At 39.9% G+C, this 14756-nt stretch overlaps 1 protein-coding gene and 1 long non-coding RNA gene across 2 annotated transcripts in view; one reads left to right on the top strand and one right to left on the bottom strand.

The window, feature by feature from the left end:
* Positions 1–4033: 4033 nt before the first annotated feature.
* LOC128339280 (uncharacterized) lies at positions 4034–9524 on the bottom strand. The gene is made up of 3 exons (XR_008312943.1): positions 9387–9524; positions 8726–8827; positions 4034–4122 (listed from the first exon to the last, which is right to left on the bottom strand). It is a non-coding gene; the product is annotated as an uncharacterized LOC128339280 (long non-coding RNA).
* COL5A2 (collagen type V alpha 2 chain) overlaps positions 6520–14756 on the top strand; it is a 78017-nt gene continuing 69780 nt past the window's right edge. The window contains exons 1-6 of the mRNA XM_053282896.1: positions 6520–6636; positions 7292–7369; positions 9104–9148; positions 10147–10200; positions 10900–10953; positions 13151–13204. Of these exons, the coding sequence (XP_053138871.1) occupies positions 6574–6636; positions 7292–7369; positions 9104–9148; positions 10147–10200; positions 10900–10953; positions 13151–13204 (348 nt within the window). The 5' untranslated portion in view covers positions 6520–6573. The remainder of the gene's footprint in view (positions 6637–7291; positions 7370–9103; positions 9149–10146; positions 10201–10899; positions 10954–13150; positions 13205–14756) is intronic.

Below are 14756 nucleotides of genomic sequence, written 5' to 3'. Positions count from 1 at the left end.
CTTCCCGCTCTGCCTGCCGGCCCAGTGCTGTGAAGCAAGCCTTATGTGCTGTTAGTTACGTTTCTTCATGCAAGGGTGCTCCATGCAAGGACCACCCTTATAAGACTGTGCAGCATGTCACCACTTAAATTAATGAGAGTTAAGTTTATTTCAACAGTACTTAGTCATGAGTAATTTCATCTAGATTCTGCTTGTTGTTTTTATATTTGCATATTTATATTCTATATCTGTATATATATATATATATATATATATATATATATATATATATATATATATATTCTGTATCTTTTCTCCTTAGTTATAATCCTTTATCTTATTTTTGGAAAAATAAAATTTGTTTAACAAAGTTCTTTTGTTTAATAAGGTTAATAAATCTAGGATGGCATTCTATGGAGCCTCAGAAATGTTTATGAATTTGCACCTGCATAAACTCAGAAGCTGTGATGTATGCATATTTACCATCCCCCCCCATTAAAAAATGAAAAGGGGGGGGACCTTGAAAAATGTGTCTGTGTTGACTCATTAAATGTATGTGAAATCCAAATTCCCCAATGTGATAAATAAGTTATTTCGTAAATTGTATCTTTTTAATTACATATCTGCTCTATGTAATTCTCATGCCAGAGAAGCTCTTCTTGGAACATGCTTCAATGCTGTTCCAATGCTCTTCCTCCAGGGAGAGTTCTGAATCTAAGATTTTTAATCAGTGACATTTTCTACTTGGGAAAAAAATATAGCAAAAGCAAGACCACTCATTTGAAGTACTGTATTTTTAAAAAATATAGGCAATTAGAAAGTTATTTTGTTCATGTTCCAGTGAAATGAATGGGATCTGTATGTGAATACAACTTGCCTATGACTTTAAGGGCTGATTTAGATTTTACTGTTCCTGTGCGAATACTGCTGGAAACGCTTCCATGTGGTGATGGCTCCATATCAAAGCCTTTTTTGGATGCTGTTGTTAAGTTGTTATTGTCATTTAAATAACCTCAATATCAAAGGAGTGTTTGCACCAGTAGGATACATGCTGGTTGTACTGTTGAATCAGCTTATATCTCTACTTTATGGACATATATACTGTAAGTATCTGTATTGTTTGATTTATACCATATCTTGTTTTAGGGTGGACGTGGTCCTCCAGGAATGGATGGGGAGCCTGGTATACCTGGACAACCTGGGGACCCTGGGCCTCCTGGACAACCTTCCACAGGGCCAGATGGAATAGGCAGAGTAAGTTGCCATTTGGATACTGTAAGAAGAATCACAGAGTTGTAGTATTAGAAGGGGCCTTAGAAGTCTTCTAGTCCAAACCGTGCTCAGGGCAGGCATCTGTTACACCATCCCTGTCAGATGAGTATCCAGCCTCTGTTTGAGAATCCCCAGTGTGAGCTCACCATTTCATGAGACAGAATGTTCCATTGGTGAACAACTTACTGTTAGGGATTCTTCCTACTGTCTAACCTAAATCTAGGTAAAGGTAAATTGTGCCACCAAGTCTATTTCGACTCCTGGCGCCCACAGAGCCCTGTGGTTTTCTTTGGTAGAATACAGGATGGGTTTACCATTGTCTCCTCCCTCGCAGTATGAGATGATGCCTTTCAGCATCTTCCTATATTGCTGCTGCCTGATGTTACCAGTGGGGATTAGAACTGGCAACCTTCTGCTTCTTAGTCAAACATTTCTCCATTGCGGCACTTAAGGTGGACCAACCTGGATTTGCTTCCTTGTAATTTCAACCCGTTGCTTCTAGTCCTGCCCTCAAGAGTAACAGAGAACAAGTCCACCCCATCTTTTATGCGACAGCCCTTCAGATGTTTTCAGTGGAGATCAGGGCATCATTGTGTAGGATAATATTTAGAATACTAATTTGAAATTAAAGCTCTCAAACCTTCAATATAATAGAAGAATTTAGATTTGAGTTTAATTGTACATTTTGAGGAAATTAATGTATCACTTTTCCATTTTTGATCACACCTGCTCATTATCCGAATATGGTTTTGGGAATCAAATATCACATTATATGAAATATTTTATTTAGAATTCAGAAATTATTTTAATTTCAATGTGTGTGTAATTTTATTTCAGCCTTATTGATTACTGAATGATGTTTTAAGGAATAGTAATTTTATACTTAACAACTATAGACAGTGTTTCATTATGGGACCATTTTCCAGGAATCCTCCCCATACCAACTCTGCTTTCATTGTAAAAATTCCCTTCAGTGGGTCATCATTGTCATTCCAAAGCACATCTATAAGGGCTGTTCCAGATGGCAATAAACAGCACTTTGAAAAGACCTTGCTAGGAAGATGAAGGCAAGAGCTTACTTGGCATCTACACACTCTCACAGACTTCTGAGGGTGTTTCCAGTGTGATCTCATACACAGGTCAGAATAATAGGGCTTGTAGACCTTGTACGATTTGCACAGCGCCTCCTGCTGGCCAGGTCTTCCATTTTCTGATCAACCCACCCTTTGCCCTGTTTATCAGAAAAGTAGTATTGAAAAGTAACAGGTTAATCCCAGAAAGCAAAGAGCTAGGTGACATTGCAGAAATGGGCAGATGGCATTGTGGAAACCATGTAAGGTCCCTGCTGGCCATGTGACCTGCTTGTGAGATCATGCTGGAAAAGCCTCAAAGTCTGCGAGAGTATGTAGGTGCCAAGTATGCTCTCATAAGCTTTTTATTGCCATCTAGCAGTACCTTCTTAGTCCTATAGTCTATAAAACATATAAACAGTACGAACCAAGATCTCTTTAACCCAATGACTTCCAAAGACAAGATATAGCCCCAAAGACCTTCAGTTTGTGCTTGTTTTGTGCTGTTCATATAAAGCTTTTTATATTACTTATTTATCTTAATCACCTAAATATTTCATCAGTTTTACATTTTGATTTTTAGTATTATATTTTTTAATATAAAGCTAGTTGCTTGCTGGACCAGTTGCATGCATTTCCTGCATATGTCCCAGAACAGTTTGTGAGTTCTCCAGAAAGAAACAATGATTATTCCCTTGCTGAGGATTAAAAGATGAGTCTATGTGAGAATAAAAGTTACCTTGAGATGCCCTCTCTTAGGAGTTTGGCAGTTTAATGTGCATTACAATTGCCCTGAGCTCCCAAATGTGTTACCCTCCACCCCCCACTCTGCTCTGTATGTCCTATTATAAATTGACAGTAAAAATAGTTCTCGGACAGTTCCTGAGAAGGAGACTTGACATGGCCAGATTTTTCTCTAACTTTCTGAGTAAGAGATTGGATCAATTCAAGGTAAGCATGGGAGAGTGCATGCATCTTTAGTGTCAATGCCCTGCTTTCCCTCATGGACTTCAGAAGATCATCTTTTCTGAGGCTGAAATGCTACCTCCTTATGACCACAGCATTTATGTCTACCATTCATTGTCCCTGAAGGAATGATGTGCTTTAGGCAGTTGATTCATAAGCAAAATGTCATGGATCTGGTGCCAGTTGGAAAAGCAAAAGTTTCTCAGCAGTTTGGCAGGGTCAGAGCTGCTGCCTGTGAGTGTAATGAACAGTGATTTAAATATTTACATACATTGATATTTACCTCAGCCATTTGTGATTTTCAGAAAGTTTAATCAGTGTGAGTTTAATTATAAATTGTTCTTTTTAAAAATTAAGTTTGAAATTATTCTTGATCATTGTTTGTGTTGCATCCTTGAGTGAGGAAAGGACTATCATGCCCATGAGTTTAGTAGATAACATATAAGGGTTGGTTTCTTTTTAAAAAGCACAGAATAATTTAATTAATGCTTCTCTTTCAAAATGCTTGAACCCCAAAGCTTAATGAGAGGATAAGACCTTTCCTTTTTAATTAAATTTGGCAGACCTTTGGAAACAAGTAAAATGTGTTCAATTCAGTTCAGCTTTATTTTGGTCTATGACAAGCAATACAAAGTAGACACATAAAAAAAAACTTTAAGTATTAATAACAATTCACCCTAAAGTATGACAACTGGATTAAGTATTACAATCTGTCTGATTCTATTAGCCAGCACATGGAATTGGACTACATAATATGTAATGTCAGAATTGTGGTCAGCAAGAAAGCAAACAAAAAACTCATCTGAACGGCCTGGAAAATTTCTTAGTAAAAGAGCTGTAAGAGAAGTATGAAAATCTTGATTAAAAGTACAGTATCATAAAACATGAGTTATACATTTAAAACATGATCTATAGAATGGGCATACCCATTCCTCATAAGGAATCTGCTTAAACCTACCCTCCAGAACAGCTGACAGGAGAGCATTAAAACTTGCCAATGAGAACATCCTTCTATACTTAGCACCATTAACGTGTTGAGGTACCTTGCTGGTTTGGAGTTATATATTTGGTTCCCAAGCAAAAACCTATTTGTAATATAATGATGTCCAATGTCTAGGAGCCTTTGTTTGAGGCCTAACTTGGCACATTCATGCCCCCCCACCCCCAATAAAGTGTGGCTAATAGCAGAATGAGTTTTGAACACAAATGATTAATGGCTTGCAGAATCCATGACCTTGAAATAAAACTTTAAAATAATTGAAGTATGTATATTTAACAATAATAAAACATAGACTTCTGTCCAAAAGCCACTAAGATTGATGCAGATCCTTTTGCTGATTTCAGTGCAATACTGATGTACTGTATAAGTCACAAATGATGGGCCGCACAACTATGCTAATCCTGACTAAACTATTTGATGGAAGTCCTATTGAAATTAAGTAGTTCTTTAGAATAAGTCCTGGGTAGTACTATTGTGTCTGGATAGAGGCCTATGAATCTAAATATGTAGAATGAGTGGATGCCTGTTGTTTCTAAGGGCCATTATGTTTGAGTTGTTTGAATGTTTTTTCTTCAAAAAGCAGCTCTGTGTGTGGGGTGGGGGTGGGGTGGGAAAATGATTTTCAAACCCATACATGTTCCTCTCCATGGCTAATAATAGCTCTGTGGGAGGGTGATTTATATGGGTCTGTGGTGTAAGGAGAAAGGGTTAGACACTCTCATGTCATGGCCCTCACAGCTGCTTTTTGGAGCAAAAAATTACAGTGGGAAATCCACATATGGGCCATCAGTGTAACATGTAGTTTGACCCTGAATGTAGGATCCCCCCCTCCCCATTTAGTCACTTGCAAGGTGAGTGGGGAAGAGTGTGCATGAGTCTCTGACCCAGTCTTGCACTAAATACAATCCCAGGGAGTCCCAAATAATGAGTGAACAGACCCCACCGCCCCGACTATTTAAATAATTAAATCTGTAATAACTCCTTAAAGGCAATGCTTTTATTTTAATTTAAAATTCTAAATGTGCAACTTTGGTGAGAAAAAGAAGCATGCACCCATCACCTTACTCAGTTGTTATAAACAATAATATAGGAATCCTGAGGGGGTATAAATCTGGGCAGAAATTCATCAGGTGCATGTCTAGCAAGTGATTAGGGATGTTAAGCCTACTGAATTTCTACCTGAACACTTTACTCTCCAACTCAATGTCAAGCTGAAAGACCAGTGAAAAGTGTAGTTGCATGGAGCCTAACTGATAAAGGCAGCATAATAAGAGACTGTACAGAGTCTTTACTGATTTAATGTACATGAGGTGAGCACCTTATCTTCCCACCACAGAACCAGTAAATACTTTGTACAGTTCAGATATTATGATTTTACAAATTCGGCTCCACATACCCACATTTTAAATGGGAGAGCACTTTACATTGCAATTTCCATGCTTCTTGGCACATGAGTGGAAATTGGAAACACCTTAATTCTCATCTTAAACGGAAGATGTTTTGATATTTTAAACACTGGTGAGAGATCAAATCAAATAGGTACTGCAGTCACATTTTCCTCATCGGACCCTTTCCTCATCTGCCAGTTATATTCCTTTTCACCTCACATATATGCCACTCTACTTCCCTTTGGGCTTGTCTCCCAGCCCAGCCTCTGATGTTCTCTCCCTGTGTTTGTTACTTATTATGTAAAAGTTTAATAGAGTATTAAAAAAGGCCTCTGGGGCTGATTCACGACATTAACAAGTGAAGTATAATTATTTCTTGTATGTCTAAAGAAGGAAAGCAACAGGGAAGCTGCTAATGACTTTAAAGGAGTGAGGCTAATTCTAGTCAGCGATCACTGAAAATCTTCACCCCATATTTTGTGTAAGAATCTTAAAAAGTGATTCACAAAACATGTGTCCTCCAATGTCACTAAAACTTTCAGGATTTTCACAGAGGTGGATTTAGCCATGGACCTCGGGAACCAGGGCAGTGGCCTCCTGGGGTGCCTCCGAATGATCGGGGGGCGTCTTAGAGCCCCACTACCACTGCCCCACACCAATCTTTGCCATCTCCACTGCCGGGGTGGGGGGTGAGCAGCAAGTGGAGCAGGCCTCTCCCCCCACAGTGGCAGTCTGTCTGTGGGCACACCTGTGCAGTGTGAATAGGGAACGTCGCATGCAGGTGACATCATGACATGTGACATTCCCTGTTCACACTGCACAGGAGCGCCCACTGGACAAGCTGCTGTGGGGGGGGGAGAAGCCTGCTCCACTCCCCGCTCACCCCCCAGTGGTGAAGATGGCAAATATCAGCGCAGGGCAGCGGCAGGGCAATGGTGGGCATGGTGCAGCAGCAGGACAGGTATGGGGCAGTGGTGGGGCTCTGGGGAGCCCCCCCAATCATTTGGAGCCACCCTCCCCAGAGACAGGAGCAGTGGTGGGGCAGCAGCAGGATTTTTTTAAAAAATGAGTTGATACAGGCGACACAATAAGCATATTAAGACAACTCTCTATTTCTTCTTCAGGACCTTAATTAATTAATTAATTAATTAATTAGATTTGTATACTGCCCTTCCAAAATGGCTCAGGGCGATTTACAGTATATCTAAACCAGTATATTACATTTTAAAAAAGGGACAGATATCAGTCCATTGTAAAAACAAACGGATCGACGTCTATACATCAGCATCAGTGTTCTTCCTCCTCCTTCTGTGGATCACAGTCTTATATTATTCTATAATCACACACAACTGGGCAGCAGTTTCTTAATTAGCAAATAGGTTAGGAAGGGGAGAAAAGGGAAGCAGGGAGCCATTCAAAGACATACAGCTGTGTTATCTACATTTCACCACACACCCCTTTATTCTTTAAAAAAATAAAATAAATTAAGGTGGGCCTCACGGCAGTGGGGTGGGCAGGTGTGCCCTCTGAAGCTCTTCAGGTCTGGTCTGTTTTTGGGCCTAGATATGTCCCTGGATTTACATTAAGATTAATGGTTATGTTTCTTATATTTACAGCCATTCACAGCTCAGATGGCCGGGCTGGATGAGAAGTCTGGACTTGCTAGTCAAATGGGATTCATGCCGGGGGCAGTGGTAAGAGTGCTTGGTTTGTTTTTGGTAGAGCTGATCTGGAGTAGCTTGTATAGGCACCTTAAAAAGAATAAGCTGTGGAGAGCTATCCATTCTCCTCATTTAAGTTTCCTTCTCTTTCATACATTTGTTTGGGCAATTATTCAGCCTTTTCTTAAATGTATATGTTAAAGCGGTTGAAAGAATATTATGTTTTCCCTAAAGTTCTTCCGGAGTCTCTTTTCATGCTCTAGAGCTTTGCTTTTACTATAATATATGTATTTCTGCCATACATTTCTGTCTGCCTCTGAATTCAGGTTGCTTCAATAGGTACAGGCATTTTGGTTTTTTAAAAAAGCATATGGGCCAGAATCCAGGGAAGTGTGCAATGAAGCATGTACCTAGTTGAGCTTTTGACTTCTGTTTCACAGACATCAACTCCATATGCTACATGACAAACCACATTTGACAGTCAGGAGAGTTTCATGAAACAGTCTGTGATCTGGCCATCTGTCTTTTTAAAAATCCAACTGGATATGTACAGGCCCTTAGGTATGTCTAAAGTAACTTCCTGGATTCTGGCCTTAAAAATTTTCTTTCACTGTTGGATTTCTCACAGTGTTTCTTTCTTTCTTTTAAAAATCCATCAGTGTATCCTAGCCTTTTGAACCATAGGGGGTAGGGATGTGTGAGCTGGCTCGACCTCAAACTGGTCAGGCTCAAGGGCTTGCCCTTGAGCTGGATCAGGCCAGCTTTGGCTCGAGGTCGAGCCCAACCCCCTGGACTTGCTTGGGGCCAGTTTGGAGTTTCTACAGTAAAAAGTTTTTTTTAATACTTACCTCAGGGTTCAGTGGTGGCTTCAGAGGGTGTGGCTACAGTGTGTATATGTGTGTGGGGGGGGTCTGTCTCCAGCAGTCCCTGCTGCTGGCCTCCCTCATGGTCTCCGTAGGGCTGTTTTGACCCCTGAGATGGCGGTGGCCATTTTGGAGGCCGCTGCGTGTGCACCCTGGCCATATGCATGGCCAGGTCACCCTTTTGAATTTTGTTTGTTAAAAAGTGGCATATAAATATTCCAGGAGGAGAAGGATTTCCATCATGCTACATCATTCCTACATTTACAAGAAACAATCGTGTATATTCTGCCTCCTTTCTCTTCCTGTTGCTATGAAGCAATAACAGCACTGGGAACTGCTGACACAATTGCTGGTCAAGATATCATTGCTGATCTCCCAACATTAAAAAAAAAAAAGATATTTCAGCAAAAACAATAACAAATGTTCAGTGATTCAGCTTGAAAGCAAATAGTTTGAGGTCTCCCATCCCTTCTGAATGGCCTTTCTTCTATTTCTCTTTAACTTCTTTTGTCAATAGGATACTTACATCTAACACATCTGGCCTCGCTCTCCTTGATGGTAAACCTGTATCTGCAGTACGCTACTTCAGATTGGAGGTGGAGGCTGGCCTGCACATGTGAATGGTTCTCTGTACAAAAGAAAATGCAATCCACATAGAAAACTAGCCTTTCAAGAAGAAAGCTAGGCTAAAACTCTTCTTTCAGACATGCTAGTTCTCTGTGTGCAGGGAATGTTTTTATATGAGGGAGCATTCAGTCACCATGTGCAGTGATACAGCCCAGACAGCCCTGTGTTCACCCTGCATGGGGCAGAACCTGTATACCAGGGTATTTTGAATTGTTCTACTGAAATGCATTTGATTCCTATCTTCAAAGCTAACAAAGGTTTGTTTCCCCTTCCCCAGGGTCCTGTGGGTCCAAGAGGGCCTCAAGGTCTGCAAGGACCACCAGTAAGTTGTTTGATTAAAAATGCATGAAAAGCTTAAAACTATAATATATTGAGTCAATATAAATAATGTTTGGGATGTTACAATCCAATCCAATAAGTTCCTTAAAAGCAGTTTGCTTCAGTGGAGTTACTTTATCTACCCCACTCTTCCCCCACTACCCATAAAAGACGTAGTGCAGTTGTACTACTTGTTTAATAACACATCCCACTCCTCCTTCAGGGAACTCAGAGTAGCTTACCTGGAGCTTCCAGGCAGTCTCCCACCCAGGCACTGAACACCCATGTGCTTTCAGGCCAACCTCTCCAGATCAGTGGGATTGCAACTCAATCAATAGTCAATTGGAAATAAATTCACTGGTTTCAGCCGTAGCTGCCGATGAAGGAAGTGCTGGTGGGGCGGTGAGAGGCACCTTTAAAATTTAATCAGCAGGTGCTTGCCAGCATTTAGGCAGCACTGCAAGCTGCCTCAAGCAGTGATGCTCTGCCCGCTGGCAGCGTGGCCCTGGTCTCTGTGTGCGTGCAGAGGCTCCATGCACACCCAGAGGCTAGGGCCACGCCACTGCTCTGCTGGATGCCAGGGGGAGTGCTGCTGCCCTGCACAGGTTTTTTTGGGCGGAGAACTGCTTGATACAGCTTGCAGGTGCTGCCTAAATGCTGGTAAGCACCTGCTGATTAAATTTTAAAGGTCCTTCTTGCTGCCCCCTCTCCCCCCTGCTCTGCTCTCACTGGCCACTACTGGGTTCCAATAGTGCTTCCAAACAAGTGAATGGGGCATTGCAAGCTACACCATAAAGTCTGTACCTGCCTGTAGTTTTTCCAAAGAAGAAATATTCTCATAATTTTGTCAGGACAAAACTGGCTCTTTGTGAAGTTCAAATCTGGATCCCGACTATCAAAGTTTCTGACTATTTTGAAGTTGTTGGATTATATTCATTGTTTTATCATCTGTTTTAAAACTGGTTTTTACCCAAGTTCTAATTTTTATTTACTCATTTTTAGGGTTCTGTTGGCCCAACAGGACCTCCAGGTGAACATGGGGACCCAGGACCAATGGTAAGGTTAATCATACAGACAGCTTTCCTTATTTATTTTTACAAATATATTATAGTGGAAGTATGCATTGTAAATTTTGAGTATGACACAATTTATCAAAGGTTATGTGGACTAAAACTGTAACCAGGAATCCTATTAAGATTTGTAATGATGATACAATTTATGCTATCTGATTTTTACTTGTTCTGATTTTTTTTTTTTGCTGGAGTAATCAGTATTTTTTTAGGGACTGTTTAATGCATTTATTTAGGCATACATCTTTTCTCAACCCTTGCTAATTGGCAAAGAGGCCCAATGTTTAAAATAATGTCTCTATTATATTTAGCAAGGGGAGAAAAACTGTCCCTATTCAGCCCAGAAGTTGCAGAAACCATTTGAGATCATTATCCAGTGTTTCTCCTTAAAAGGAAATCTGACATTCTCTTTGAATTTCAGTTTCTTCTTGGAGGAACCCTGATATTCTCCTTCAGATTTCACTTGGGAGAAATTTTGGTCCCTTCCTTAGTCCAGCACAGCATCCATCCAAAAGGGTGGTCCTGGTCTTTCCTTGTGTTACTTCTTATATTGTGAATCCCCTTGGGACAGGGAACCATTTTTTTCATTCCTTTTCGAAAGCTTTTCTAAACTTCTTTGAGGATATTTTTGTTGAAGAGTAGTATATAAATATTCTTAATAATAACAATACTTTTCTCTTACTAGGGACCAGCAGGTGTTCGTGGCCCAGAAGGTCCTGCAGGAAAACCTGGAGAAGATGTAAGTTTTAATTTTGTTTAGTCCTGCTATGTTAGCCAAATATATGTTTGTGGCAACTAAAAAGAACAAAACAATGCCCCCCCCCATCTATTATATATTTTGAAGAACTGGTTTGTTTGTGTGAAATAATGTCATACTTCACAATGACCAACAGATGCCAATTTTTGCATACACAATCCTGCCACTGAAATTAGCTGAATGTTCTACTTTTTACACCAGAATATGCTTGTTGAAATTTTAAATAATTCTCTCAGACAATTCTGAATATAATCATTTTGACTGTTATTGTACTGAACAGATTTTAAACACTAAATAAGATCAATAATTCCAAAATGACATCATGTCCAAGAGAAGATCTTTCTCAGATTCAAATGTACTGTGATTAAAATTTACCGTATATGGTGATTATGCAGTAAAATGAATCATGTGTGAAGTTCAAATCATACAAATTTCAAATTGTTCTTTTACTTCCCTTTCTGCAAGCACATTAATGAAACATTATATGATATGTGCATGTGGCCCTCGAATATTTGTTTCGTTCATTTGCAGACCACCTCTGTATACCTCTTTAGTTACCATGGGGGCTAGTTTCAGTTATACACAGTTTTGTCCACTAACTGAATTGGTATACGGTTTAAATAGCTACTCTCCTCACTTCTCAGCTGGTGCACGGAGAGATTTAAAGAAGCAGAGCAAGAGGCACAGGCTGCTCCATCCACTCTCACGCCGCTTCTTTAAACTTCCCTGCGCATCAGCTGAGAAGCAAGGAAAGTTGCTATTATATCTCCCTGCCCTTCTTGCTGCAAGAGTGGATCGTTATAATTAAGGAACCTAACCCCATTTGGGGGGTTAGGTAAAGCACTTCAGTTTTTCAGTTTCTTTGAATGTTGTCCCCACGATATTAGAGAGCCTCCTTGATTTCATTTCTTGAACTTTCCTAGCAGTGTAATCTATGCAAAATGACTTTGCCCGGTCAATGATGGCCCTCACTTACTAATCATATAATAAGTATCTTACAAACTATACAAATATAAAGCAAAACTAACCAATTTGGCAAAGCCAGAGAACTCATAAGTCATAACTGTCACCCACAAACTAAAAACCCTTTAAAAAGGTTTAAAACAAAAAACAAAAAAGCAAAACACAAAAACAGACTTTGAAAAATCTGCTTTGAAAATGTTTTTTTGTTGAAGAGTGGTGATTGAAAAATATCAGAACCTGTGAGAAAAGTGCCCCTAGCCAGGCTGTTCCAGCCAAGTACCTCCAGAAAAAGCCCTGCTCTTTGTTATCTTTGCTTAATTGTAAGAGTTCTATTTGGCATACACAATTTTCAGTATTATGGCTTTGAACCCAAAATTGAGCTGCATGAATAGAAGGTGTCTCTGTGTGTGTGGATCATGGGTTGCTGGTAGCCTCCCCCCCGCCCAAGAAACCCCCGACAACCCGGGTGCCAGAGGGTTGGAGGACTTTTCAAGGGCATAGGGAGTGGGCAGTAGAAGCCTGGAAGGAATCAGTGCCACCTTCCCTGCCCAATGGAGAAAACTCACTGCCTGATGGGGGGTGGCAATATTTTTATGGGAAAGAAGTTCTTTAATTTTACCAAAGTACCATATTACAAAAACATGCTATTATTGAACTGCTTTATTAAAGGCCATGTGCTATTGTATTTTTGATCACCAAATTGTTATGCTGCATTGTCATTGCATGTAAATATTAGCAAAAGCAATGCTTTCAAATCACTACTGTGCTCTCATTGCAAAATGAATTTAAGTAATGCATGGCAAAATGTTTCAAAGAAAAAAGAATAGAGATTTGGACATAATTATTTTATTGCATGGAGCTGGGTAAACTCCCTTGTTAGTAAAGTAAAGTTGTGCCGTTGAGTTGGTGTCAGCTCCACAGAGTCATGTGGTTTTCTTTGGTAGAATACAGGAGGGGTTTACCATTGCCATATCCCACTCAGTATGAGATGATGCTATATCACTGGAAACACACCAGCGGGGATTCAAACCAGCAACCTCTCGCTCCCTAGGCAAGTTATTTCCCCGCTGTGCCATTAGGTGGCTCTCCCTTGTTAGACTATATAAGACTATATAACTAAACAAAATAAATGATTTGTTGTGTGTGGGCATGACATTTGAACTGAAAAATTTAATACTGAGTGTTTCAGCCTTCTTTATATTATTTATCTTTTTAGGGTGAGTCTGGCAGATCAGGACAGCCAGGAGAGGTTGGATTCCCAGGATCTCCAGTACGTTCATTATCTCTTGAAACTGTATTGAGGGTGTTGGTGATAGTAGATACTGGTTAAGAAGAAGAGTGGGGAGCCTTGTCCCCAGTACAAGTGTAGTTTCAGGCAATTAGTCACATGAAACTAATTGGTGCACGTCCTATCTTGTATCCAAAGTTGCATCTGCCCTATGAGGGCCATAGGGCCCTGATTGCGAACTGGATGGAAGGAGGGCTAAATTCTCCTCTTACCGGAATTCAGGACAGAATGCATGGTTCCTGACTCTCTGGCTCTCCAGGCCCTTTTTCATACAGGGCTTTTAGCTCGCATCTCCCCCGGAATGGAGTTGTGTGTTCACATATTGGCCAGCCTTAGACTGAAGTCCCTGTGAGCTATCGGGGAGCACTTCATACACCATTTGGGTCTTTCACTGCATGTTAGAGTGTAGCCCAGTTTATATCCAGGGTAAAAAAAAACTCCACTTTTTGCATCAGTTTTTTGGGGCAACCTCACAGTAAATTCGTGGTAAAGACTGCTGTCTGAAAACCCTCAAGCAGATTGAATTTTGCAAACTACAAAATTTTCTACCGATTCTATGCTTTCCATACATTAACGGAAAAATCCATATTTAAATGTAAAATATTTTGCAGTGTATTACCTTGCCAGTTGTTTGGATAGAAAATACATGAAAATGCTTGGAAGATATTTATTTAAATGCAGATTTATTTATTTATTTTGATTTGTTGGTGGGGGGAAATTCCAGGGACTTTTAGTGGAAGAGAACATAATTGAAATGAAGGGAAAATGAGTGAAATTTGGACAGAATGGAAATGGAGAGATCAGTGCATCCTTAGCTGGAGATGTGCATCAATATTGTATTCTCATCCTACTTCAGGAGTGTATATAGAAGGATATTTTTGCATGCAGATCTTTCTTGTTAGATTGGTGTGCTCCCTACCACCAAGTTAAGCACTGTCACTGGGTATTTGCTGGTATTTGTGTGCTGAAGAACCAAGTTGGTGGATGACATACATTTGCTGTGGATCTCTGGGGGACCCTTGAAGCTATTGTCAATGGTCGTTGCATCCTATTGAAAGATTTGAGATAACTTTTAAAATTGTAGGTTTGTTTGGTGGATTTTTTTTTCTTGCTTGCTATATAAGCTGAAAGTGGTACATTAATTTAGTTTATATAGTTTGTAAAATTACACGGATACAGGACAGATTACCCAAAAAATTCTTTCCTGATTGCCACAGTGCTTCACAATTTAAATGAAAAACCTTGCTTGTAGTTACTTAGAAAAATGACAAAGATCCATTATAAAATGTTGGGCAGTTCAGCAAGAATCACATTAAAATATTTATTCTTTTGAAAATCTTAATGACTAATAACATATATCTAAGTCCATTCCAAACACCTGTAAAAACAGACTGATCCTTTATCATTTTCTGGAAGTCAGTGGATTTGATTGATTTTCAGTAGAGGGCAGAAGTGAATAGAAAAGTTAAAAGTCTTTTGAAGCTATGACTTTTTGGATTGGGTGACTCTGTTGATTGCTTTGGGGCCAGCATTG

The sequence above is a fragment of the Hemicordylus capensis genome, chromosome 1 (genome assembly GCF_027244095.1).
Source record: "Hemicordylus capensis ecotype Gifberg chromosome 1, rHemCap1.1.pri, whole genome shotgun sequence".
Taxonomy (NCBI): Eukaryota; Metazoa; Chordata; class Lepidosauria; order Squamata; family Cordylidae; genus Hemicordylus; species Hemicordylus capensis.
The sequence above is the reverse complement of the archived record's forward strand: the minus strand, read 5'-3'. Positions and strand labels throughout refer to the sequence as shown.